The 27,421-nt window shown below is 38.4% G+C and overlaps 2 protein-coding genes and 1 pseudogene across 2 annotated transcripts; 2 read left to right on the top strand and 1 right to left on the bottom strand.

Moving 5' to 3' along the window:
- Window positions 1-1,333: 1,333 nt before the first annotated feature.
- Window positions 1,334-4,692, bottom strand: LOC148731027 (uncharacterized). Its single transcript, XM_088759729.1, has 2 exons — window positions 4,186-4,692; window positions 1,334-4,103 (listed from the first exon to the last, which is right to left on the bottom strand). Exon 2 carries the CDS (start codon window positions 4,029-4,031, stop codon window positions 1,893-1,895), a length of 2,139 nt encoding a protein of 712 aa, XP_088615855.1. The 5' UTR covers window positions 4,032-4,103; window positions 4,186-4,692; the 3' UTR covers window positions 1,334-1,892.
- Window positions 4,693-5,343: 651 nt separating this feature from the next.
- Window positions 5,344-9,007, top strand: LOC148731026 (methylglutaconyl-CoA hydratase, mitochondrial-like). The gene is made up of 4 exons (XM_088759764.1): window positions 5,344-5,574; window positions 7,045-7,283; window positions 8,233-8,280; window positions 8,514-9,007. Exons 1-4 carry the CDS (start codon window positions 5,397-5,399, stop codon window positions 8,589-8,591), a joined length of 543 nt encoding a protein of 180 aa, XP_088615890.1. The 5' UTR covers window positions 5,344-5,396; the 3' UTR covers window positions 8,592-9,007.
- A 15,398-nt stretch (window positions 9,008-24,405) lies between these two features.
- On the top strand, window positions 24,406-27,212 carry LOC148731025 (uncharacterized; annotated as a pseudogene).
- Window positions 27,213-27,421: the final 209 nt, after the last annotated feature.

Here is a 27,421-nt window from a genome sequence, read left to right as displayed (position 1 = left end):
CTCACACCTTTGTTCCTAGGAATTCCTGGGAATAGATTCTTAAGAATTCTAAGGAAAATCCTAGGAATTCCTAGGAATTCCTACCTTTAATTCGCAAGGGTAATGTGGGTTGTGTGTGCTTTTTAAGGCAGAAAATGGAGCTATGTTATTCGTGGGAACATGGCAACGAGAAAAGCGAATAAACTAGTGGAATGAAAAGCGTTCGTTGATCCCTGTGGGATTTAGAAAGGAGTTCCTGGAAGGAGTTCCTGGTGATTGTTGCATACTTAGATAGAAGGCAGCTGCAGGTAGGATATCATGGTATCTTCCAAAAGAGATGCCAGGTCATCCCTGGCAACTCAAGTTTGTCAAGTTTTCCTTGCAATTAATTTGTGAGCACTATTTATCCCCATGATTGGAGAAAGACAGTGTTGGATAAGAACACAAGTAGACCAGTGCTTTGTCAACTAGTAGAATTCTAGACCTAAAAAAATTTCATGCTTGTCTTTTTTTTTTTTTGTAGTAGAACCCTTATTACAGTTGGTATTACTCTAGTTTTCCTGTCTTTTGTCACTCCCAGGTATTTTTTGTGCAGGAGCTCACGCCGGGCCAGCGCGCGTCTCAAAAGTGCATTTAGGCGCCTGCTGTAGCTCCTTGTTCAGCCAGCGGTATTATTGTGAAATTCGAGTTAAAAATGGCGGCCAATGTGAAAATTATAAATGAAGCCAAGAAGATTTTACGGCCTCTGCGTGATGATGTTGATAACTTTGTCCTGTTTGAAAACGAAGTTGAGGAAAACCTAATGAGATTACTGGAGAAGCATCGAAATAATCAGAATTCGATCGAAAGAATGCGAAATTCGGTCATCGATGTTGGGTCGATCATTGCAGGGGAAATGACCATCTTGCTGAAAAAGTTGCATAGGCGACTAAGTTCGCGGAATAAAGCCCATAATCCTTGGACTGTCCTAGTTACAAGGGATTTGCCAGTGCAAATATTCGCTTTTCTTCTGCACACGGTAAAGAAGGCAAGGTCCACTTACGGTGTCACCCATTCGGAAAGCAGATTCCTGGATATCATTATTTACATCGAAGAGAATCGACTGGTTAGAAATATATCTCGACTTTGCGACGTCAACCGAGGAGCAATCCTGGAAAATTTTTCAAAGACATTTCAGGGTCCCAGGATAGGAAAGGCAAGGGTGGTTGTAAGTGCTCAAAAGCCATTTAGCTTGTCTTACTCGAGGAAAGGGTCATATGTTGTAATTAAATGCTACTACAAGTTTACAAATGCATATGGATACATTTTTGAGAGTTGAAGTAGGCTGTTGTATTAAAAACTAATAGACTGACACTTTATTGCTTGAGTTTTAAATTTATTGTTTAATGAGTAATCTGCCACAACTTATGACCCAATATTTTTCAACAAGTTTAAAAAAGTGTACATTTATGGGTCATCATATAGAAATAAATGTATCTTGATAATGTATTTAAACATGTACATGTTTCCCATAACACAATGCACTTAATGTGTTATCTGTTACAACTTTTGGCACATCTCTTTAAAATAATTACGAGAGGGAACATTATGGGTCATCACAAATAAATAAATGTGTGTTTACTAGAGCAGTTTTCATCCAAGTGTCAAAAGCAAACAACTTTCATTGTACTCAAAATCCCTGATACTTCCCTAATGCCTGCAACAATCAATAACTTTGGTTTCTCTATGGTTTAAGATTGGCTGAGTAGTCTAATGGCTAAGTGATTAGTTTGGTTTTTGCTTCACAACACTAAATTGAAAGCCACTCCAAATAAACAAATAAATGTTTCCCACAACACATTTGAGCCACATGTGGCCTACTACTCTGCAAGTCTACTACTAGTCCTACATGTGACAAGTATTTCTCATTTTTTTTATGTCCTAGTGTCACCTAACAGCTGTGGCAAAACTTTTCCCTGCTCAACACTCTGTTGGATAAATTTCATAATTGGATCACCACAGAATGTACATTTTTCATCAGTGGGACTAGCTTTTTCTAAATTGCAGTAGCAAAACCTTGGGTCAGAAAACACCCTGTCTGGGATGTATACAGCAGTATGCTTGTATGTACTAAGGTTGAACCCTTGTTCAGGAAGCCACACTAACATAACAAACTCATGTTTGAAAATCTCGTACCAACGTCTTTTATAAAATGTGTTTTCACTTAGTTTTTTCAACGCAATATGTTTTGCCTCCCTCCCTTCCATTGTTACAAGACCGAGCCCTTGCCCATATTTCTCATGTAGCTCTTTAGTGTGAGCAGGAACGATGTGTCCAATTGTCCACACAGTAGGATTTACAGAGGTAGGGAGAAACAATGCATTCACCCTATAATAGTCACGAGCACTGATGCTCAGTTCTGTAAGCTGGTCAACAGTAATATCAAACCTACTGAAGAGTGAAACACAATCCCTTAGTCTCAGTCCAAGGTATGCAAAAATCAGAACTGTTTTTCTTTGTTGGTGAGAATCATTTTCACCACTAAGCCATTTAATCAATCTCATGAAATTGTGGCAAAGTAGCCTGGAATCTTTTCCAGTAAATCTATACTGGAGATCCTGACCCTTACCCTGTGTTTCATCATACCACTTCTTTACCTTTCTTGTCAAACATTTGGCCTTTACCTCAAACTTCAGTGCAGTTACAACTCTAGAGAAAATGCTATCATTTGGAACATCTGCAAACTTTTTGCAGCTGTCTGGAAGATTTGACTTTCCCACTGCCTCTTTCAGAACCCCCTTAAAAAAATACTGCCAGGCATTATTCTTAATATGTAAAGGCTCCACATGGGCAAGATCAATCAATTTCCCAATTAAAGGCACAAACTCTTGGCGACTTTTCTTGCGTGCAATAAATTCTGTGATTTTGCTCCGAAATTGTTTCTGCTTAAGTTGTTTCTCTGACAAGGATATTTTAAATTTTTCAACCTCATTTGCAATTTTGATCCTGTCTTCATACTTCCAAGGCTTCCACATGGTCTGTGTCCTTGGTTGCTGGATGGTATTTCTCTGTGACAAACTTAGGTGGGATAAAAATGTCCCCTTTAAGTCAGAACAGTTGTCTTTTGAAACATCTGCAAAACTTGAGAAAAATCTTGCACTATTGGGCAGTTCACCACCCAGCATAGCCAACATCTTCATGTCATTTGGCAATTCTGCACATTTGAAGGTTACATGGAAGCCCTCAATTTCAAAGACTTTTTTCTCTATCTCACTAATTTCTTTGCACAACAACTGACAGTACTTGCATACAACTGGCGAAGTTTCTTCACAATTACCCCCAAAAATAATAAAGTTGTCATTGCTTGATGCAACCCTCTTACCAACATTAATAAAACTTAGAAGAAAGGAACAAGCACTCTCATTCTTCCCAAATGGGCAGCCATCCCCACCAACTGCAAACAAAAAAGTACCTTCAGTTTTGCCAAACCACTGAAGGGTTTCCTTTCTGCCTTTTCGGAGGTAAAATTTTGCTAAGCGTGGCAAATACTCAATTAACTTTCGAAAGCAACCTGTTGTTGTTTCATCTTCCATAACACCTTGAAACTGTTCTTCTAATTTGTACACATTTCCAATGCTGATTTGGTTTATTTCTTTGACAAGCTTGTTATAAGGCATCAATTTTGGAATAGGGCAGTTTGGCATCACAGTAATAGCTGACATCCTGTTTCCTATAGTTTGATTTTTTTTCATTGATAATGCAAGTCTTACAGACTTATATTTTCGCTTGCCCATTACACCACTGCCATAGAAAACTGCAATGCTCCTCTTTACATTTTCTGGTGAGCTTTCAAAAGCTTTTGAATTTTTCTTAAATACAGCTGAGACTACCTTCTCTGTTAGCATTTTCTGACTTAAAACATAATCTTTCATTATATCTACTTTACATCTTTTTGCTAAGGTGTCAAACATCCCATCAAAGGCTGGTGTCGGGTTATTCCCAGATCCTCCATGGATTTGGGAAGCAGTTTTCACTGTTTCCTGTCGTCTTTTTGATGCTGTTCTAGGTGGCATATTTGATTTCCCATCCACCAAAATAGTTGGGGATCTTGTTCGTGAACTGGTATCAGTGTTAACAGGTTGTAACTGCAAAGAAAAATACCTCATTACCTCCTTTTTCTATACGGCAGTGAAAAAATCATCTCATAGTAAGGACTATTCTACCAACCTGAACATTTTGAGTTTCATGAGTCAATTCTCTCAATATTTCCCCTGAATCACTAACCTTTGGGTAACAAAAATTAAATTAATCATTCACTTCCAAAATGTTCATTCCACAAGTAAAACAAAAGCTACCAGCAATTAATTAATAAATTATCAAAGGTGGCTATTTATAGGTGTAGCATTTTCCAGAAATGATGAATAAATCAGAAGTATTTCAAAACATGAAAAGAAAAGTAAACTTTCTTTAATCTCAAACTAACAGAGTAGCTTGTTCAATGCTAATATCTTCAAGTTAACTACTCTAAAAACTAATTAACTTAAAATAATCATTATTATTATATATCACAAGCAAAATAACTAGTTACCTAAATAACTAACTAAATGTAATCTATCAATATATACCTACATGTAATGTACTTAAAAACATAACACAGAATATCTTGTTGCTTATTACCAGCATGTCTCAGTAAACTAAGCTAATATAACTCAATAACTACATGAAAGTCCTCACTGACTGACTTTAATTAACTAACCTTTGATTTTAGTCTATTAATTTTTCTTGTGTTTGAGCTAAGCTCTACCTTCAAACTTCTACACTGTTCTACTGCTGTCTGCCTGGCTTCCTTTCGGGCCTTCATAAAGGCACTAACATTGAATCGAGTGTTCTTATTGTGTGGCATAATGCTAACAGTTCGCCTAGTGCAATGCACAAGACACTGTTATGCGTTTAGCCCGGGTATTCACACATAAGCCAAAATTCAGTAAAACAAAAACGATACGATTCTTCCCTAGGTCTCAAAGATGTAAAATATTCCTTTCAAATGCTGTTGTTTGGAAAACTGTAAAATTCTATCGGAGCCAAAAACTTAGCTTTGTAGTGTCGAGCAAATCTACGCCATTAGACCAAGGAAGTCACTCGCAGAAAATCCGTCCTTCGATAGCGAAACCATGACATGTTTGGTATCTCCTGAAAGCTAATGGAACAAGCTACGACATTCTCTTGTGAATGACGCAACACAGCTTCCTCAGAAGGCGGGAAGACCCTTTAGTTTTAGCAAACCTAACTCCTCCCCAGTCTTCTCTCGGAGATTCCTAATTCTGCCGCCATTTTTGAAAACACTGCAATGCTGCTTTGTGACGCGCGCTGGCCCGGCGTGAGCTGATCTCAAAGAGAGAGCCAAATTGGCAGCGCATGAGGCTGGACCATTTGTATCCATGGCTCGGGCAGCAATAATGGAACTACACAACCTACCAATGCCTACAATTGCTGCTTTAGATGGCCACGCCCTAGATGGTGGGCTTGAAATGGCCCTGTCATGTGACTTTAGGGTTGCTGCAAGTAACACTAAAGTAGGGCTGACAGAAACTCATTTGGCTATGATTCCTGGGGCAGGTAGAGTTTTCATAAGATTAACTTTGCTTGTTTTACTGCTACTTAGCCATGGCAGCTAGGAATTTCATCGTCTCTGGATGGTATGAAAGGCCATCACAAATGACCTAACTCCTCTTCCCTTAGACTATCACAAGCTGTCTCACCCATCCCCTCTTCCTTGGCATTTGGTAGGCTACTCTTCACAACAATAGGCAATAACAATTCAGAAGAGGTCCTGTCAGAATATTCATTTGATGTTAATTCTGAGAATTTGTTGTTGCATCAACTCACTGGTAATCCAGCAATGAATATTCTTATTTATTCTCATCACTTTTCTGTTTGATTTTGTATTGATGGAGAAATGAGGAGAAATTCTTTCTTGGTCACTTGTCAGAGTTAAAAGGAGGGAGGTCGAGGGTTCGAGCCCCGGCGGCAGACCAACACTCATGGTCTTAAAATAACTGAGGAGAATGTGCCACCGTTCTATGAAATATATCAAGAAATGGATAGATATTCTTGTCTTCCAAGATAAGGATGAACAAGTCATAGGTCCCGTCTCCTGCTTCTATTAATTAGATAATTTGATTAGGCAGGGGACGTTGAGGAACCCATATCATGAGATTACTGTGCTGTGGTCTGGCCTGTTTACTGAGAATTGGGGAAGGGGGCATGTGTAAATAAATTCGCCTTTGTTCATTGTAAACTGCCACTGGCAGTCTGGCAAAGTCCCCTGTGCAGTGTTGTAAAGCGCCTTGAACATAGAATAAGAGTGCTATAGAAATAAAAGTTATTATTATTATTATTATTATTATTATTATTGTTAAAGGTTGATGCTTTGACTCTCAAGATCCAGTTAGCAATTCTCTCTTCTAACCTCCTCTAACTAACTACATTTCCCTGGAAATTAGAGGGGAGAGTTTGGTGTTAGATCATGATTACACCCTTTGGCTGATAAACCTGTCTTTTCTCATAACCCAGTGCAAGATGATAACATATTGAACTCATAGGAAGAAGTTACATGATGATCACATCTGGGAGTAAGAGAGGGTGTAAATCCCACTTTTCCAAAACATATAGAGTGCATCATTCATTAAGTCTTGTGTGCAAGTCAGCTATTGGTATTTCAGCCTTGACATCTGAGATGAATGATATCACAGAGCTTTTACAGGGTTGTCAGTAGAAGGTGTAATAAATGTATGATCTGAACTGAGTAAGCAGCCTGTATGATTGTGTTGCAAGCGTGATGGTTGCAAAGCAACTGGTTCCTCAAGGAGAGGGGGTTCTGTGGGCATGCTCTCCCTGAAAATTTTGAAATTTTAAACTCTCTGAGACAAGGTTTTCAGCATTCTGGAACATAATAAGTAACTCTTTTTTTACGTCAGACATTAATTGATGTTAGAATTAGTTCAAAACACTTATTTTCATCTTTGATCACACTTGACAAAGTTGGTGCAAAATGGTCTGACAGCCTCTGGGTTCCTTTTTTTTTAGGAGGTACTCAACGTCTACCAAGGTTAATAGGTGTCTCAAAAGCCAAGGAGATGATTTTTACAGGCAAAGTGGTCAGTGGTACAGAAGCTGAAGAAATAGGTTTGGCTGATTATGTTGCTGAACAAACTGAAACGGGTGATGCAGCATATCAAAGACCCCTTGTTTTAGCTGAAGAAATTCTTCCCCACGGACCTGTTGCTGTGAGGATGGCCAAATTAGCAATTAACAAGGGAATCCAGGTAAGTCCTTTTTTTTCACCCTTTTATCTGCAAGAGTGACTAGTGACTAATTTCTCCTTTAAATTTCACCCCTGAATCACACACATTAACCTCTTCACTGCTTGCTGGACCTACTCAATGACATTCTCAACACATCAAAAGTTAGAGAGTAACCATCAAATCTTTGGCACTGGAGGGGTAAATTGAACTAGCCTCTGAAACTGGAAACAAGCTAGAATTCTGGAAAAATGTTATGTCAGTTTGTTTTGGCACAGGATTTCTCATTGAGTGGCTGAGTTAACGTTAACGACGGGTTAAGGTCCTGGTCGTGAGAATGTAGGAAATGATCACGAACTAAATAAGTTCTTGATTGTTAACCAAATTCTCCTCGTCAGGACCTTAGGTAATGTATAGCGGACAGTATGGAGAATATGTGGACTGATCATGTTAGGGTTAAAAGGGTCACAACTAATGATCAACGAGTAGTTGTATGGTTTCCCTTATTTGATTCTCTTCTTTCGTTTTTTTTAATTCTCAAATCTCATGATCACACCTGAGGTTTCTAAGTACATACTAGACAAGCCTGACAAGTAAAAAAAAAAAGGAAAAATAAAATTTATTTAAAGTAACCAGTATTTTTTGTATCATCATGACACCCTTTGCAAGGTAATTAAATTGAACCCCTTAATCATTCAGTTAACAGTGACTAGAAGCTACTTTCTCGTTACAATATTAGTGCTGAATCAAATACCAAGGTCACGAGAATAAAAGAACTGATCGCAAACTAGAGGAGCTCTTGACTGTTAAGCAAATCCTCCTTGATGGTAGTATAAGAAATGTGTGGAGAACAGTATGGAAAATATGCACGCTGATGTTAAACCATGGAATGCATTCAATACAGCAAGGTTTTGTTATAATGAAATGGTTTTGCTCCCAGAATATGTGATTTGTGTCTTCTTTCTTTCTGCAGGTTGACCTCACGTCAGCCATGTCATTTGAAGAAGGTTGTTATGCTCAGGTATTGGTGCAAATATTTTTTGACTGTAATGTCGCAATCTAATTGGCTAATTTGCCATTGTTGATAAGAGAGTACATACAATGCTACTCATGCCAATGTGTCATATTCCAACATGCCATGCACTGAAAGACTCACTTTATTATTGTCAAACAAAACAATGTTTTGGTATTTAAATTGAAATTATGTAAAACAATGTTTACATGAGTCAAAAGTTGTGAATTTTCTTCCATCAGGTTATACCCACCAAAGACAGACTTGAGGGTCTTAAAGCATTCAAAGAGAAAAGAACACCACAATACACAGGGGAGTGAAGAGAATAACATGACAGAAAAGCATGGACACGATGAAGTAAATGTGCAACTGGAAAATAGAGAACAAAGACTCTGGTGAACTGTTTGACTCCCTAAGAGTGACCGGCATCTAATTTCTCCTTACAATATCACCCCTGAATCAAACATTAAGGTTAGAAGAAAAAAGGAAATGATCACCAACAAAACAAGCTCTTGATTGTTAAACAAATTCTCCTTGTCGGCACCCTAAGAAATACATAGAAATCTGTATGGAAAATATGTATACTTATGTACACCCCCACCCCATCCCCCCCCTTTACCAGCCTTTAATAAAAAGACCCTGTTAGATTTTTCTATGGAAATCATTATTAACTACTGTATTATTTGTTGAAACTAAAGGAGAAATTATAAAATTGAATACTGTACTTCCTCAAAAAGTGCATAAGGGCTTATTTAAACTGTTGGGTAAAAGAGGGGGAATTTATTGGAGGATGGGTGCTAATAGTCAAGGGGGGGGGCACTAATTATTATTGTCCTGTACTGATTCTGCGGTAGGTTAAAACATAGGCATGCTATGCATGCAGGAGTTATTTGTTTGGATATGTGGTTTGAAATTGGATACTTAGTAACTGGTGCTGGTGTCTGAATAATTGATGGCAAAAATAGACTGCATTGGTACCACTCTTCCTGCAGTCCCCTCCACAGCCCCATCTTGAACTCGTCACGTAACGCTTTCTCTCCAACGTTGCGTGACGAGACCGAACAACAACCTCATTATAGCTCAAAGGCTATAATAATGCTTACTGCCACCTCTTTTTCAGAGATAAAGTCGCAATTATCTAGAATCTGGATACTGTTGAAGTGTATAGGGTTAAAAATTAACGAGTTAGTTATTTGATAAAACTGTATGAGAAACTTAAGGGGCTGAATTTCTGCATACATGTAAAGCTATATCATTTCAAAATTAAACCATGTAAAAAAAAAATAGGTCCGCAATGCGTATATGTATGGCCTACGAAATTGAGCTGCTTTTTAATGTCTGGTACCAGTGTCTTACTGAGTTTCTCTGGAAGAGCTATAATGCCTCAGTTGATATGATCATATACATTCACACAATCAGATTAGCTGGTTTACATGTATACTGTACTACAAACCAAAAAACACCTGCACAGCAAAGCTACCTTCTCAGAAGAATTATATTACACTGTATACTAGCTTACAACTTTGAAAACACCATCCACACACAGGGCTGCATGGCTCATTAACATACATACCCTTAAAAGTCATGCAAAGCTTGACACTAACAGAAGCCAACCAGCCACAAAGTAGAAAAAGTCAGTTTTGGCTGGTGGTTTTCAATTATTTTCCAATTATTTGGCTAGTAAACAAACTAAACTTGACCAAACTACTTTCTGTCTTTCTTCAAAGAAGGCAAAGAAACACCCCTTACAAACTGAATTCCCAGTCTTCTGGGAACTCCGAGGAATTCTCAAAAATTCCCAACTATGCAAATAAGCTCTGATATGAAAAGCTTGGAATTACTAGGAATTTCTGGGAAAGAAAGGTTCCAGTTTTGTGAGGACTTGGAATTCTTCAGAATTCCTAGGAATTCTCAGCTATACTAACTACCTTTAAGTTAAGAAGGGTGGAATTCTAGGGAATTTCTGGGAATTGAATTTGAGGCAATTCAAATAACCTGAAATCCAAATAATTCCAAGAAATTCCCAATACCTTGAATGTGAAGGTTTTAAGACAAGGAGTAATTTTAGAGGCTTAAACTGATTCAATAAAAGAGATGCTAAACAAAATATACCAAGAGATGTATTTATGTATATGAGCACGATCCTTCGCAGTAAAGCACTATCTGACCTCTGCGATACTAGAGCGCTGCACTAGTATCGCAGAGGTCAGTGGTTCGAATCCCGTACAGGCCTGAAATTTTTTTCAGGTCTGATTTTCACTATTGCTCAAATAGTGCTTTACTGCGAAGGATCGTGCTCATATACGTCTCATAACCGCAGTTCACACATATGTTTCATATGTTTGTTGTTGTTAGATGTATTTATATATACCTGTACATGTTTATCATGAAATTTATTATTTAAACTATTAGTTTTAGTAAATCTCAACATTAATATACATTTTTTCATAAAGCAGCAGTCAGTTACAATAAGTGCAAATTGTCAATTAAATTTTAAATCCAATGTACTCATATCACAGATTTGCTTTCAAACCTCAAAGGCCTCTTGGATTCCACAGTCATAAAATTTTTTATTGTGATTAAAAACGTCTCATGTCCGGAGATGTGCCAAAACCATAATACATAAACATAATCATAAACATGGGTCAACGCTTCGGAATGTGCACATTCATTTGTAGGCAAGAATTCTAACGTACTATAATCGCTTCCTTCTCTTGTTCAAATGTTTCTTCGTTATGAGACGCACCAATGACGCTTTTGGCACAGCTGCTAGCTCAATGGAAGCAAAAGACTGAGGAATCGAGATGGCTGTGTTGGAGGTTACGGTCTACTTTCGTTGATTTGGGTACTGGTACACTGTGATCATCTAGGTTACTAAGCTCTTATACTTCCTATGGTGGTATCCATCTGTCATAATAATGAGGGTAAAACACGATTGTAATCACATTCAAAATTGTGATTGCCTTCTGTTGTTTCTCACCTTTGCCATGAACATAACTAAGTCGGCGTTTCGAGTCTTTGTTTCCTAGACAGCCTTCGGCCACAGATCTTGCATTTGTAGTACGTTTGATTCTTCTCGATTATTTCTACGTAGAGTGAGTTCACATCATTATTTAGATCATCTTCAGAACATGGACCCAAAGTAAAATCATCGTCAACATCATCTATCAGGCAAACCTTGCGCGTTCTCTTAAGACTGAAATCAGGTAAGCCAGCAGATTCTCTTTACAAGCCAATGACAATTCCCAAAATATCCATGTGATCATACCCGTGACTGAAAAAAAACAAAAAAAACTGGTAGGCCAGGGGATAAAAATCAACTTACTGCCAAAAAATAGACTTTCTCAAATCCTCTTTGCTGTGAAAAAATCAGGGCCATACATAGCTGGGGATAGTTTCCCCTGCCAGGAATAGTAAATCATGACAATTAAAACAAAAAGTATCAGTGTGGTTTGTTTCCTTAAAGGTCTTAGTGGCAACCTTCTGTGTAGGGGTGAAAACAAAATGTCCGACTAGAAACCCTGTCTGTGAAGAGACCCCTGTGAAGGTGTGCGGAGTTTGCTTCCGCACTCAAAAAATCCTAGGTATGGCCCTGGAAAAAATTAATGCTCTTTGCTGTGATACATTATGAAAAGAAAAAGACAGAAAATTTCTCACGTGCATGATCAGCATCAGTTTCAAAGTGGTAGTGTTTAAACTCATGTGCATTTGGACTGAAGTAAACTATTCTGAACACAGATTTTCCATTGTTCTTCACTTCAATTAGGTCACAAACAACCACATTTTCCATATCTATTGAAGTCTTAACAAAAGGTGATTTTACAAGCTAGTATTAAAAGGAAGAGGCAACAGGACAAATCAGATAAAAAAAGGTTAACATTGTACTGAGGGGGGGACAGTACTGGGGTTTGCAGTACAGTGTTGTGATTTGACCCTTTTTTTATTGCAGCTTGGTGGTGTAGAATAAATTGCATTGTTGTGGTGATCTGAAACCTAACATAGTGTATGTTTGTAATCTCAAATCAACAGTGTTCGGTGGAATAAACCATTTCTGGTGTTGCAGTTTATTCTTTACTAGATTTTGATAACCTGTAGTTAACTGTTGAACAAAATGAGCGATACATTCAAGTTAAACTTTAAGAAACATTTATCTAGCTGATTAGCCCCAGGCTGTGTTTTTTAGACCTCTACAACACCCACTATCAGCCAGCCAAAAACCAGTGCGTGGTAAAGATGAGCAAAACCTGACCAGGTAAATCCTGAGGCTTAGACTACATGTCGCGGTGTTGGTGTGTTGATAATATTTCTTGCAATGATGTGGTGTTTATTTCATTTTGTTTGCAGTGTTGTGGTATTAAGAACTCCCCCCCTCCCGTGTCCCCCTCTGTACTTGAGCCAAGAGCTCATGCAGCCAGAGCTTATCTTGGTTTCAATAGCACAAACTGACTAAGAATCTTAATACCCTAGAGCTCCGCCACCCCCACACCAGTCTTTTACCTTCCCCCACCCCTCCCTAAAATGGGATGTCAGTCCATTGCATGGTTACACCCCAGCATTTGATCAGGCTTCCCTGATAAATAATCCCAGTATCCATCCGGATTACTCCGGGGTGGGTACGTCTGGCACTGTCTGTGAAAGTAAAGATTTTGACCTGGCCAGGTCTCAAACCAAAAACCTCTTGACTAGGAGTCCAGCACACTGACTGTTAAGCCTTTAACTTCCACAAGTGATTGATGTTGTGAATCGACAGGAGAATGTTTATGTAAAGTCAAGTTTAATCAACAGAAGAAAACAAGAACAATGATTCAGCTTACAAGTACAGGTGCTTTTTTGTGACTCCCTTGGGATATCCAATTACCTCGTGGTATGCACGTGCACGATTAGGTCACGAGTATAGCAATTAACATGTAACTTCTCCCCATATTATTCACAAACTATCCAGGAAACAAGTAGTAAGAATACTCAAACTTATTGGGTAGAAATTGTTGAAACCAATTTACAAGGAAATGTGTGGCAGCTATATAGGGGAGAGCTAACAGTCAGGTCTTGGGAGTTAAACAGTTAAGCCACTGCGCCTCGCATACATCACAAATGAAACCACGATAAAAAGAAAAGGTTCTGGTTACTCCGCAGAGTATATATTTCAGATTTCAGATGGGAAAAGAAGCAAGGATGACCAATAGCAGTGCTCAGAATTAGCGGTCATCCGGTCTTCCAAGACGACCAAAAAATTTACAGGGCAACCAAGTTTTAGTCAAATTTAAGAGGCTGATTATCCGGGAAAAAACAACGGACAACCCAGCCAAAAATAGAAAATACATTAACCATGAACTGCACCTGACCTACCTGACGGTTTTGTTTTTTCAATGTCCGGTAGTGTGAAGTTAATAACAATTTGCCTCAGCTAAGCGCTTTCCTGTGTTGGTACGAAAATGTAAGAGACAAACACAAAGTTTCTTGTCTGGGGGCTAACAAGATCAAAGAAGCCACTTTGAATATGCCACAATTTAAACCCAGACTTCCGCAAAAACCATTGCCACTCACTAAGAACTATGGGATTAGTTCAAGCTTGACCGCCATGTGATTACATCTCAAGCTCTACACGGCATGTAAATAAAGGTAGGTTTGTTACCGGACAACCAAGGCTTCACCAGGGCAGCCAAATTCACGGCTTTGGTTGCCTGGCTTTTGAAATAGGGACAAACTTCGTTTTTTTTAATTTCGAGCATTGCAATAGTGTCAAATTAAAGTAGTTTCTCCACCCTTAGAATCTCAGTGGTAACTCTCCTTATTGTCTGCCATACAATTCTTAAGATATCATTTCAGAGAATTTGGTATTGAATCAACTAATAATCCCTTATTTGATATTTTTCTCTATTCTCATCACTTGTCTTCTTGATATTGTATTCAGATAGTAGAGAGAAATTCTGTGTTGATTAGCTGTGCAAGATAGAGGGTTCATTTAAGGTGCGGTGAGGCAGAAAGGGTAGCTCAGGACCTGTCTAACTGGCAAAATACAGTCAATGCAGTAAATGGCTTGAACCCGGGGGTAAAATGTGAAGGTGTAGTCTGATCGTCCGGGTAAGTGTAGTCCTGAGAAGGACTGTTGTTGGTGGTTGTGACTGACGTTTCGACAACCTAGATATTCTAAGCCTGAGGAAAAAATTAGACTCGCTGCGCCTGGAGGGTTTGGATAACAAAACGATCGATATTCTTACACTCAGCGAAACTTGGCTAGATGACTGCTATGGAGATTCTCATGTTACTATTCCAGGATACAATTGCATTCGCTTGGATAGGTCTGGAATCAAAGAAGGATTTGGCGGAGTAGCAATCTATGCAAAGGAAAGCTTGTCGTTACGTGTTAGGAACGATCTTCACTCAGCCGCAAATGAATGCCCTTGGATTGAGCTAACGCGCACTAAATGTCGCCCAGTATTGATTTGTTGTGCATACAGAGCTCCCGTTTTTGACTTCGCGAACTTTATTTCAAACCTGGAGATATATCTATGACGAAAGTTAACCTGGATAAATGTGATTTCGTGCTTCTTGGCGACCTTAATGCAAATATGCTGCCATATTCAAGAAAGAAAGAAAAACAAGAGCTTAAAAAATTTGCAATTTCACACGATCTTACGCAACTCATTACTGAGGCTACCCGAGTGACGGAAACCTCTAAAACTGTGCTTGACGTGATTTTAGTGAACAATGATCACCGCAGTACTGACTCCGGTGTTCCTGTTTCACTGAGTGATCAATACCTCGTCTATTGTGTTTTAAAAGCAGGTATAATTAAGGCACCACCAAAAACAATTGAATACCGCTCTCATAAGAACTTTGATGAGAACATATTCCTAGCGGACTTAAATAGCGTCCCATGGCACGTTATTGAAAACGAGGAAGACATCGACGACGCTGTGTTTATTTGGAATCAGTTGTTCTCTGAAATAGTTGACCTGCATGCGCCTGTAAAAAGGCGAAGAATACGAGGTGTTCCCCTCCCGTGGTTGAATGATAAAATCAACGAGGTGATGAAAGATCGTGATTTTCACCATCGTAAAACTGTGAAAACCAATTCTGTTTATCATTGGGCTTGCTATAGGAAGCTAAGAAATAGGGTCAATCGCGAAGTCAAGGCAGCAGAATCCAGGTATTATTATTATTGTGACTTGATTCTAGAGGCAAAAGGGGATTCAGGGAAGATCTGGAAGGCGGTGAATGAGGTGTCTTCCCGCAAGACTAAATCCTCGACAATGTATCGTAGCTGATGGTGTTGAACACACCACTCCAGCCTCTATTGCATCCGTGCTCAACTATTATTTCGCTTCCATTGGCAGAAGTCTTGCAAACAAAATATCAGCTGCCGCTATGTTCCCAGTCAGATCGGATACGAAATTACAGTATTTCTCGCCTTACGAAGTTGATGAGGAAACAGTACTCAAGCATCTGCTTTCTCTGAACACAAATAAAGCTATCGGCCTGGACAACATCAGTGCGAGACTCTTTAAGTGTGGCGCTTGTGTTATTTGTCCCTCGATCACCAAGTTACTGAATCTCTCTATTCGCACTGGCAATTTTGCTGAAATATGGAAATGCTCAAAAGTGGCTGCACTTTTCAAAACTAGAGATAGGACAGATGCGTCAAATTATCGTCCAATTTCTATTCTGCCAACGATGAGTAAGATACTGGAAAAAGTCGTCCACTTCCAATTCTATGACTTTCTAAATTCAAATAACCTCATTTCAAACAAACAATTTGGCTTCCGTTCCCAACTGTCTACAACATCAGCTCTCACCACTTTTGCAGATGTGGTCCTATTGCATATGGAGAGTGGAGAACTATGTTCTTGGATTTGACCAAGCCATTCGATACCGTTGACAATAAGATCTTGTTATCTAAATTATCGGCTATCGGTGTCTCGCCCAGCACGCTTCAGTGGTTCAAGTCCTACCTGAGTCATCGTAAACAGCGGACCTCCTGTGGTGATGCTATGTCCGACCCCCTCCCGATGATCTTTGGGGTGCCACAGGGGAGTATTTTAGGACCGCTTCTATTCTTGGTTTATATTAATGACCTTCCTCTGGCTATAAATAATTGCAAAGTGACTTTGTATGCTGATGACACGGTCCTGTACTACTTTGCTAAGGAGCCACACCTGTTAGAAGAGGCACTGAATGATGATCTCTTGCAAGTTGCCCAGTGGCTACATGGAAATAAGCTAACTTTGAGTCTTACTAAGACTAAATCCATGATTATAGGTAGTAGTAGGAAACTCGTTGGTATTTCCTCTTTCTCATTATCTATTTTTGACACTGATATAAATTCTGTAACTAGTTTTAAATATTTGGGAGTTATGTTGTCCTCAACTTTTACATGGTCCGACCATGTTGAGTATATGTCATGTAAGGTTACAAAGAACCTCGGTCTTCTACGTAGGATTAAGTATTATTTACCTTATAATGCTCGGTTACTTTTTTATAATAGCTTAGTGTTGCCTATTTTTGATTATGCCGATTTAGTCTGGGGTGACAAGGACAATGTCACACTAATGAAGGAATTGCAAATTCTGCAAAACAAAGCAGCTAAGTTGATATTAGATAGATCGCCTCACTCCTCATCTACTGATGCATTAACAGCCTTGAGATGGCCAAATCTTGAAGAACGTAGGAAATGTCATCGATGTATATATGCATACAAGTGTATTAATGGCGAAATTAATCATTCTTTGGACATTGTAAGAAAGAGTGAAATGCTCTCCTACAATATGCGCAATAATGATACTATAAAGCTCCCCAAAATCAAATACAATTGGGGAAAACATCGTTCGCGGTATCACTGTTTCAGAGACTTTAATGAGTTAGAGAGAACTTTAAGAAACTCAGTAAGTTTGACAATTTTTAAAAAGTGTCCTTTTTCTGCTTCTTATAATTAAGTATTTTTTTATCAATTTTGCGGTGTATATGTTGTAATCATTTTTATATTTCGATTTTAGCTTAAATTCCTATATTTTAATCGTATTTTTATATAATGCATATCTAGTATTTAGGACCTCTATGTAAACCACCATTGTGATGGAGTTTCCTAATAAAAGATTGTTATTATTATTATTAACCTGTGCGGACGGGCGACGAGGAAAGGTGACGTCAGCAATCACATTGCTGAACACCATCGACTTACCAACCACAACATTGACTGGGACTCTGCGCAATGCCTAACCTACAGCACTGACTATTTTCAACGACTGACTCTGGAAAGCTGGTTTACTAACTTAGAACAGACTCTCCTAAACAGATGTCAACAACTACCCGCCCCATAAAAACGACTCATTCACGACATAAACATCACAAACGAACGAAAAAGAACGACCTAACTTTACCGACAGATCGAAACAGACCAATCACGACCGACTTACGTCACTTGAGTCTTACAGCCAATAACATCACGGCAAAACCAACCGATCATTTCACACGAACTGGAATAAGAACATTCTACTGACAACAATCATTCACTTGACTCTGATGATGACTTCCGCACAGGTTGTCGAAACGTCAGTCACTACCACCGAAAACAGTCCTTCTCAGGACTACACTCACCCGGACGATCAGACTACACCTTCACAAAATACAGTCAAGTGGAAACCGGCATCCTCAAAACATTCTCTCCAAATTTGAACCGATGCACTGTCAGTGATAATACTTACAAATGTTTGTTTTCCCTAGAACTTTTTTGCTGACTTTGACTTAAAAGTTTTAAAGCATTGAGAATATTTACGTTGTCCTCATCAACCATCAGGCGATGGGAAATTTGTGTTCACAGTTTAGTTGTTAAATTAAATTGGCCACGGTCGTGTTCTACTGGAACTTTGCCTATTTTGATTTGGTGGGTATTGTCGTCTTCTATTGGAAAAGAATCCGTGTTGAATTCGTTAATTCCTCAAATTTTCCAAGTGGCAGCAAACCAAGTTGAAACGGTTCTTTTAAAGGCACGGATTGACCAAAGTTTGAACCACATGTAATAGGCCCTAAATATCAATCACTGCCGTAAAGAAGGAAATGGTTTTTTGCACGTTCCCAATAGAGCGGGTAGGAGTTTAAGAAAAGTGCCTTTTGCCACTTTGAAACGAATTGCAATTGTATGAACCTTAAAATATTTGGTTAACATTTTTGTCCAGATCATTTCAATTTGTATTTTTCTTTGTTTCGATAATGCTTGGAATAGGCAATCTTTTCTAAATGTTTTTTTCTATTTTGCCTCAACCCATTGACTGCCATGAGTGACCAAGACTAACCTTCTCCCTGTATTTTCAATGAACAACACAGAAAAATTCAGTTGAGGTAGGTAGTTATGGGGTTGCAAATGGAAGAACTTAGGGACAAAACTTGGTGTATAACAAGATCAGAGCACAAGCAATGTTCAGTAGTACTCTGAAGTAACATGACATTGACCTTCTTAATAATTTCTTAACCCAATAAGATTTACAATTTTACCTGGAGGTTTTATTTTATTTAGAGTGTCGCCATAATGGATTTCAGGAAGAGTAATCAGAGATATAGCTTAAACATAATAGAGTTCAATGTACAGGTAAGTGCACGATAGTATCATATGATTCAAAGTACCAGAATTTTTTAAGTTTTCTCTTTATTGAAATTGTAATTTCATGCCAGTGCGTTTCCCAAATTCAGCTTGACATGCTATCAGAATTTGCCTTCAGCTGAAATCTTCCTCAGGATTGCAATTTTGGTATTGTTATTCAATATACATAAAAATATCCAAGCTTTTGTTTGTTTTGGTCAGCTAAGGGGTGTGTGAATCAGCAAAACCTACTATGTATAAATCTGATTGGTTTCTAGTGTGATCTATTGTTGCGGAGCCTGGCTGTTTTCAGCCAATTAAGAGGAAATGTGGCCAAAAATCGAACATTTTCAAAATATGGTGGCGACAGCCGAACAATCGATTCGGCTCATATTCTTAACTTAGGTAGTCCTGATGGTGACAAAAAGCATTGCATACTTCGTTTGACTGAATATCGATCTATTTTCGAGAAAATCGACAAAAGCTGAATTTCGCCCAAATGCCGCTTTTGAAGCTCAAAATTTCAAAAGAATCTCGGAGCGTCGCGCCACGAATTGAAAACACTTGGACCAATAAAAACCACCAAATCTTGAAAAACAACATCAATACATAATTTAAAAGCAATTTGGGTAATTCTTGATCATTTATTTACACAACGTAATTGAGTTTATCCGACCCTCTTCTAAGATTAAAAATAGGTCAAAGGTAACCTTTCATTTAACTATGTCCTATCCAAAATAACCGACCGAAAATCTGGCTTTTTGAAGGCAAAGTGTGGATCTTTTCGATCTCCAAAGGATTTTTTGGGGAAATGATTCAGTGCGATTTAATCAGATTTTAAAGTTGGATAAAATGAGCTGATTTGATGATGCCGTCAGTTATTCGAAAATGTACACATTCACACGCAAACTCGATAATTTGGCATTTTACATCCAATCTACAGCTTATTTAATATACTATCATCTTACCGTCCATATTGCTGTATCACAAAAGGGGATTGCAGTCGTGAAATTGTTGCATTGCTCCCATAATAGAGTTATAACTTGGTAGGATAGTCAACTCCTCCTGATATTGATTGTTTACAAAGCGTACCTCAGGGTTTCTCTCTTTCCATTTCGTTGAAAAGGAGGCAGTAATTACTTCACGTAGGAGATCTTTGTTTAAGTATAACTCTTTAACTAATCCGCGAACCAAATGTTGGCGAAATGTTGCTAGCTCAGAAATACTAAATAACTAACTAGTTGAGTTGATTTTTCAAAGCCACTGTTTCCTGCAAGTATTTGATGTAGGTATACCGACTCGCACTCGAGTCTGCTGTGTCAGCTGGTGCAATGATTACTCGAACCGTTTCTTGAGTTCCGAGATACGCAGAAATGGTTTTATTTCCAGATGTGAGCTTGTTTTGGGACCACTGCCTGGAAAAAGTGAGTGTGAAAAGTGTCAACGTGCCACCTGGGTCATAGTCTTACTACCGGCACGAGTAACTTAACAATGCACAGTAGTCTCTGGAGAAGAAGTAGTATCAATATAAAGCTGTTGAACGTTGGCTTTTATAAACATTTCAGCGAAAGTTGTGGTTTTCCAGGTTTGAACCTTATAAAACTTTCTTTGAATAAACAAATATTCAAACACGTACTACACTTTTCTTTGTTGCACATCTGCAGTGATGTATGATGGGCTATGCCCTTTGGAGATCTTTTGCTCTTTTTTTGTCCTGAAATGAGCTTTATCCCCCGAAGTACCATGAAACATTCATTTATGATACATTAAATTATGATCGGAGTTAGATAATTGTTTGCTCCTGTTTCGTATATATAACACACGACCTTAGTTCCTGTAGCCACGTGCTTCGTTCATAGTCCAATGTTCTATTTTTGCTTTTCACTTAACGGTTTACAAAGATGTTCTTAAAAATCCTGCTCCTGGAAGTTCTCAGGGTGAATTTCATCGACGTTTTCAGAATGAATTTCATCGAAAGAGCTGCGATTTCCATACGCACTGTTCCTCTATAACTACAACTACATATTCCCGTACGGAATTACTTGGTATCCGGCATCGCTTCAATTGTTCCCTTGATTGTTCTATTGTTCCTGTATTGAAGTTAATCGGTATTTTTAAATATCGAGGACGCAGAGGTGGTCAACGAATAAATTGAAAAACCAATTGAAAAAAATGCTTTAGTTATGATCGCGTGAGTTTTCTGGATACTTCACTCCGAGCAATGTGCGTTATCAACATTTCAAATGAGGGAACGGGAGAAAAGTGTTTCTTTTTTCTCTTAAAAGGACTCCCTCAACAAAGATGCCTTGTGGTAGTGGTGGCTTTTCTCAGTATCTTCTGTATTGCAGAAAAGGAAAGCCTGCTGACAAAGGCAAAGACAACATTTTGTGTGGTAATTTTCGACCCATATCTGTTTTTCCCTGTTTTTCTAAGGTCATGGAGAAATCTGCAAACAATCAGTTACAAGCCTTTGCTTTGGAACACAACCTAATAAGCAGAGAACAGTTTTCCTACTAAAAGAACTCCTCATAAACTACAGCTCTACTTACTCTTACAGATAAGTAAAAATGGGCAATAGACAAGAAACAGATCAACATTGCTGCATTTTTGGATCTCAAAAAAGCTTTCGACATAATAAACCACAAAATTATTTTGTCAAAGCTTAAAGTTCCTGGTATTGAAGGCCATAGTGGTTTATGGTTATAAAATTATCTTCTGGATAGGAAGCAATTTGTCACCTTGAATGGTGCACAATCTGAGACTCTTTCGTTAAACTATGGTGTCCACTAAGGTAGTGTATTGGTTACCTCACACTGATCATATTTGCAAGCGATTTTATCCCAAACTGAGGCTGTTAGACGGCTATCTTGTTTCCTCTGTTCTGATGTATTAATTAAGATCTACAAGGCTACTATCCTTCCTATTCTGGATTATGCTTGTATTGTATGGATGGAATGTCCAAAGAAACTGTCTAACAATTTGGAGAGATTTCAAAAGCAAGCCTTAAAAATTATTTTCTGTAAGAATAGGAGAACATGTTCACAAATTTTAAGGGACCAAGTAAAGATCTCGACTCTATTCAACCGTAGACGTTTGTTTCGATTTATAATTACATTTCAAATTGTGAAGGATATTAACTGTCCAAAGCAAGTCCAAGACAAACTTACAAAACGCTCTAGTATTCGCTCTCGCTCTTTGAGAGATGACTCTTTACTAGGCCTACTCTGGGACCTTAAGTTGCCTTAAGTTGTCTTAAGTCGCCTAAAGTCGCCTAAAGTAGCCTTAAGTCGCCTAAAGTCGCCTTAAGTTGCCTTAAGTCACCATTGGTTACACAATGTTATAAGGGTTCCACCCTAATCCCAACTGACCCCATTCACCCCACTTTAATCATAAGGATCAGAGGAAGAGGCATGGTGGCTGAATGGTTAGTGCACTGGACTCGACATTAGTCCAGTTTTGGTGTCTAGCGTTGGAGCATTGCATTTTTTTCTCGGGCAAGATACTGTAAACTCAAAGTGCCTCACCTCCTCCAGGTGTAAATATGGGTACTGGTTGGCAGGGGGGAGGTAACCCTGCAATGGACTATAAGTTTAATTATTGTTACTGTGAGGTGGGCAATGGCTTCCATATACATAGAAACTCCATGTGAAAATAGTCATGCACCTGTCTAGCCCCTAGGTAATTCCTACATGTAGAAAATACTGATGTAGGAATCTGACAATGTATACTCTTCCATTTTCTTTCTATAACAGCTATCTCTTTGAACAAAATTTCTGTCTTGTATTTCATGATGAAAAAGTTGATAAAAGGGTTGACACTGTGTATTATCATCAGGATATAATAAATATTGAGTCACATAAAGCCTACAGTACCAGGGTCCATTTGTTCGAAGGCCGATTAGCACTAACCCAGGTTTAAATTTTAATCCACGTTTCCTTAATTCTCTATTCAAGAATCTTTTTGGGAAAATTATCCTTCCTTTTCTCAGAGCATCTAATCACAAGATTGTAGACAAAAATAATTATACTGAATTTTCTTTTGAAGCTTTCAGATCTGAAATCAAATTTCACACTAATCCTGGGTTATCTTAACCCACCTTTGAACAACCCGACCCAGATCATCAAGATAAAGCGATAGAAAGGTATTCTGGAGAAAAGCTCAATTCTTGCCACTCACTTGTACGTTGAGCAGTATAAATAGCATTATCAAAAGTCAACTAACCTTAACTGAAGCTAAATTTTATCCACTTAACTTACCCAAAGTAAGAGAATGACAAAAATGGGCCATTTCTCCAGCATAAACCCATTAATCTGTGCTAGCTACTTCCAACATGGTATTCGACCAACTGAAAACATTTGAACTTTGTAGCTCGACGAACCTACTAAAGGTGTATAAATATTTATCTATCTTGAGACTGATAGTATTTTTGTACATTTCATCTTCGTCAGTTTGATGATCAACATACATGAGCCACTTCTAAGCCAAGAAAAGCCTTTTACGGCAGACATGGCCGCCAGAAATTTTTTATCACGTGACTTAAGTTTTGTCCCGTGACCAAAGAACACGTGAAAACAACACGCACGCGGGCTTGCTGAAAAGTGTTCTGAGAAATAGTTAATTTATCTCTGCAAAAAAAAATCATCAAAAAGTTTTTAAAAAATTCACTCTGAAAGTTTAACCGGGCGACCGCTTCAATGAAATGGGCGTACTTGGCGAGAGAAACCCTATAGTGTTGTCCCACTCCCAACTTCGAAGCATGGAAACTAATTAGCGGCGCAAAGGTTGCTGGGAGAGTTAAAATGGTGGAGACTTAAGGGCCAGTTTATATCAGCTTGGAGAATTTCGTCGTGACTCGTTAGTTTCTGGACAGTTGTGAGGTAACAATAAATGCTTTTAAACCTGTAATACTTCCACCAGGTTAAAAATAAAACTTGAATGCTTGGAAGGTCCTGCTGATCCGATCAACAGTGGAGAAAGATCTTAGCATATGGTTCTCAGTATGGTATTGGAGTGTTTTGTCTAACTGAGGTAGGAGAACAACAAATTGGTTGGGTCCCTTAAAAGGACCGAGCAATTTTGGATGCTGTTAGAAGGCGTGCGACTTGCCAAACTTTCACGCCAAAATTGATAGTGCCAAGTGGCAAAAATTTGGGAGACAAGTTTACCAAGATAACAATTTGTATAAATCGCGAGGCTTTTTGAAATAATTAAATAATCAAGTTATTTTTAATTGATTATGTGGAAAATTTTTTGATTTTTTTTTATGTAAATCATGTCTCTTTTCTTATATTAAAAATGTGTCTTTATGTGTGTATTTTTTGATAGGTTTGTTCTATGTTGGGCATATAACACATGATGTTTTCCTGGCTATTTATTCACTAGCTTTGACTGTATAATTTAACAACAACTGTTGTGGTAATTCTGCATAAACATTTTAAGCTAAATTGGTTTCCCGGCTATTTATTCACTAGCTTTGACTGTATAATTTAACAATAACTGTTGCGGTAATTGTGTCTAATTGTTATTAGCTAAATTGGTTAAAAATCTGGATATTTTAGACTATGGTGACTTATGAGCATACAAAAGTAACCAAATTGACTATGGTGTTTATTGCAAGGGATTTTGTAAATATTTTTAAGGTTTATAGAGAGACTGTTTCTAACTTTCATTTTATCACTTAAAGGGCCCTCCAAGTCGCCTTAAGTCGCCTTAAGTTACCTTAAATCGCCTAAAGTCGCAATGTTTTTTTGTCAATTTCGCTTAAGTCACCTTAAGTCGCCTTAATCGCCCAAAGTCGCCCAAAGTTACGGCGACTAAAGGCCCAGAGTAGCCTTTTTACTGAATGTTCCTAATGCTAAGTCGGGTTTCGGTGAAAAAACTTTTGAATTCGCTTCTGTGAGAGACTGGAACTTTCTACCTAAGGATATCAGAAGTATAACAAATCTCAGCACCTTTAAAAGTAAACTCTTTGAGTTTTTATTACAAGAGGATCACGATCAACATAAATGCTCTGTGGCTTAACTGATTATTTGAATTGTTATTTTTTTATTAAGTAATACGATGTTCATAGAAAATATGTTGTATATACCTTAAGGACTATGTTATAATTTATTTATTCTTTTACTATTTTGTATTATGATATTTTTAGTCCTTTTTATGTATTTATTATAATTTTATTATATACAGATTTTATACTATATAGATGCACATGGGTTAGTACTAGATATTATTACACGTCTCGGGCAGTCAGGGCCAATAACTAAAATCAACCAATCAAAATGCTCCATTGCCGGTCCAATATTCTCTAAGTATTGGACCGGGCAATGTCCCAAATGGTCCGGAATGATACCGCACTTGTGTCCCTTTGAACTTCAGTGGTATAATAAATCTCTTATTAACCAAGCTTGCTCAGGACCGTACTGAAAGAATATCGGCCCTCGGTCTTTTTTGTACGGACCGAGCTGCGCTCGGTCCGTACTGTCAAGACCTCGGGCCGATATTCTCCCAGTACGGCCCTCGCGCTTGGTTAATAAGATATATGTCTTTTTAGTCTATCTGATCTATTATTTTGCATTTTAAATAAAGCTTATTTATTATTTATTTATTTATTTATTTATCGTATAATATTGTTGGACTAAATCTTTGCAATCTTGATCGAGGCCTTTATCCACGCGAACATTTTAGTGTTAAGGAGTTGTCCTTGGAGCAAAGAGAAGTTTTCGAGGAGTCTTTCGGAGCTTTTTTACAACTTGGATTTTTCCCATCCCCGGGTCAATATCAGACGTAAGTCACGATCGTTGAGTTCCTAATAGTTTTTAGTTGTGTTTTCTGGCGTCAGTCGTCAGATTTGTAATTTAGCTCGTTTCCTTAGCTTAGACAAATCGTGTATTCCTTTTTAGTTTTCACCGCAAGTGTAAATTAAAGTGTCTAGCGACTGGTTTAGATGCGTCCTTGTCATTCCTTTCCACGTCGCAAAGGTGTTCTCGAAATCGGTCACCTAGTCGTCTTCCTGTTTCGCCGATGTATAACATTCTATAATAAGTGCAAGTTATGCAATAGATAACGTTGGCGGAGGTGCACTTGAAGTGATCGGGTATCTTAATGGATCGCTTGGGTCCCGATATTTTCTCAGGATTGTGAATGGGAAAAATCAGAGTTATCACTACGTTGGCCAATACGTTAGCCCCAAACCTGAACTCTATGGTCGCTACATCGACGACTGTATCGGCGCTACCTCCTCTACCAGAGAGGAGCTTAATTAATTCATAACCGCAGTCAATTCGTTTCACCCAGCTCTCAAATATACCTGGGAAATTTCCGACAATTCTTTATCCTTTCTAGATATCAAAGTTTCAATCGAAGGCAACGGTTTATGCACTAGTGTGCATTACAAAGCTACAGACTCACATAGTTACATGTATTTATCTTCGCATCCATCTCATGTTAAGAATTCCATTCCATTTTCTCAGTTTCTAAGACTTCGTCGTTTATGTAGTGATGACTCTGATTTTTCCCACAAATCAGAGTCAATGTGCCAGTTTTTCGAAAAACGCGGTTACCCTGTTTCTGTCGTTCAAGCGGGTCACCACCGCGCCCAACTTATTGATCGACAGTCAGCACTACAAAAGTCACAGAAGGAAAATTCCGACCGCATTCCATTCACTCTCACGTTTCACCCTCACAACCACTCAGTTAAATCGATTATTCTTGAAAAAGTTTAAATTACTTCAAAAAATCTAGATACTGGCACTATCTCTTCGGAACCTCCACTTATTTCATTTAAACGCGACAAAAATATAGGCAATTGTTTGGTCAGAAGTTCATTTCAAACTAATGACCAACGCGGCAATTTTAAATGCACTCGCGCACGATGCGAAACTTGTCCCTTCATTCACAACGCTCAGAAAATATCGGGACTCAAGCGATCCATTAAGATCACCGATCACTTTAAGTGCACCTCCGCCAACGTTATCTATTGCATAACTTGCACTTATTGCAAAACGTTATACATCCGCGAAACAGGAAGATGACTAGGTGATCGATTTCGAGAATACCTTCGCGACGTGAAAAGGAATGACAAGGACGCATCTAAACCAGTCGCTAGACACCTCAGTTTACCTAATCATTCTAACACAACATATGGCTATCTGCCGTCTTTCCTTACGTTTAGGCGACACGGAAAGCCCCAAAACTCTTGAACAAAAGTTAATCTTTCAAATCGGAACCGTTAATCCCACAGGTATCAACGAACGCTTTTCATTCCACTAATTTACTCGTGTTTTTCTCGTTGCCATGTTCCCACCAATGGCGTAGCTCCGCTTTCTGCATATAAAACCACATACAACCCACAATTCCTCCATTCGCTCTGACGAAGTGCTAACCCTCGAAACGTCAGCTTTTTTATTCGTTACGGTGGCCAATTTACTATTTCAACTTAGTTGATGTAACCAATTGCAATTAGATTTGCTCACATTAATCTTCTTTTCCTTTTGTCTCTTTTTTCTTTAAGACTTTTTCTGCGCAACTGCTTTTGTCTCCATGAAAGTTGTCTAATCCGAACTCGCAATTTGTAGCAAT

This window comes from Stylophora pistillata, chromosome 5, assembly GCF_964205215.1.
Source record: "Stylophora pistillata chromosome 5, jaStyPist1.2, whole genome shotgun sequence".
In the NCBI taxonomy this organism is placed as follows: domain Eukaryota; kingdom Metazoa; phylum Cnidaria; class Anthozoa; order Scleractinia; family Pocilloporidae; genus Stylophora; species Stylophora pistillata.
This window is presented reverse-complemented; position numbering and strand designations above follow the sequence as displayed.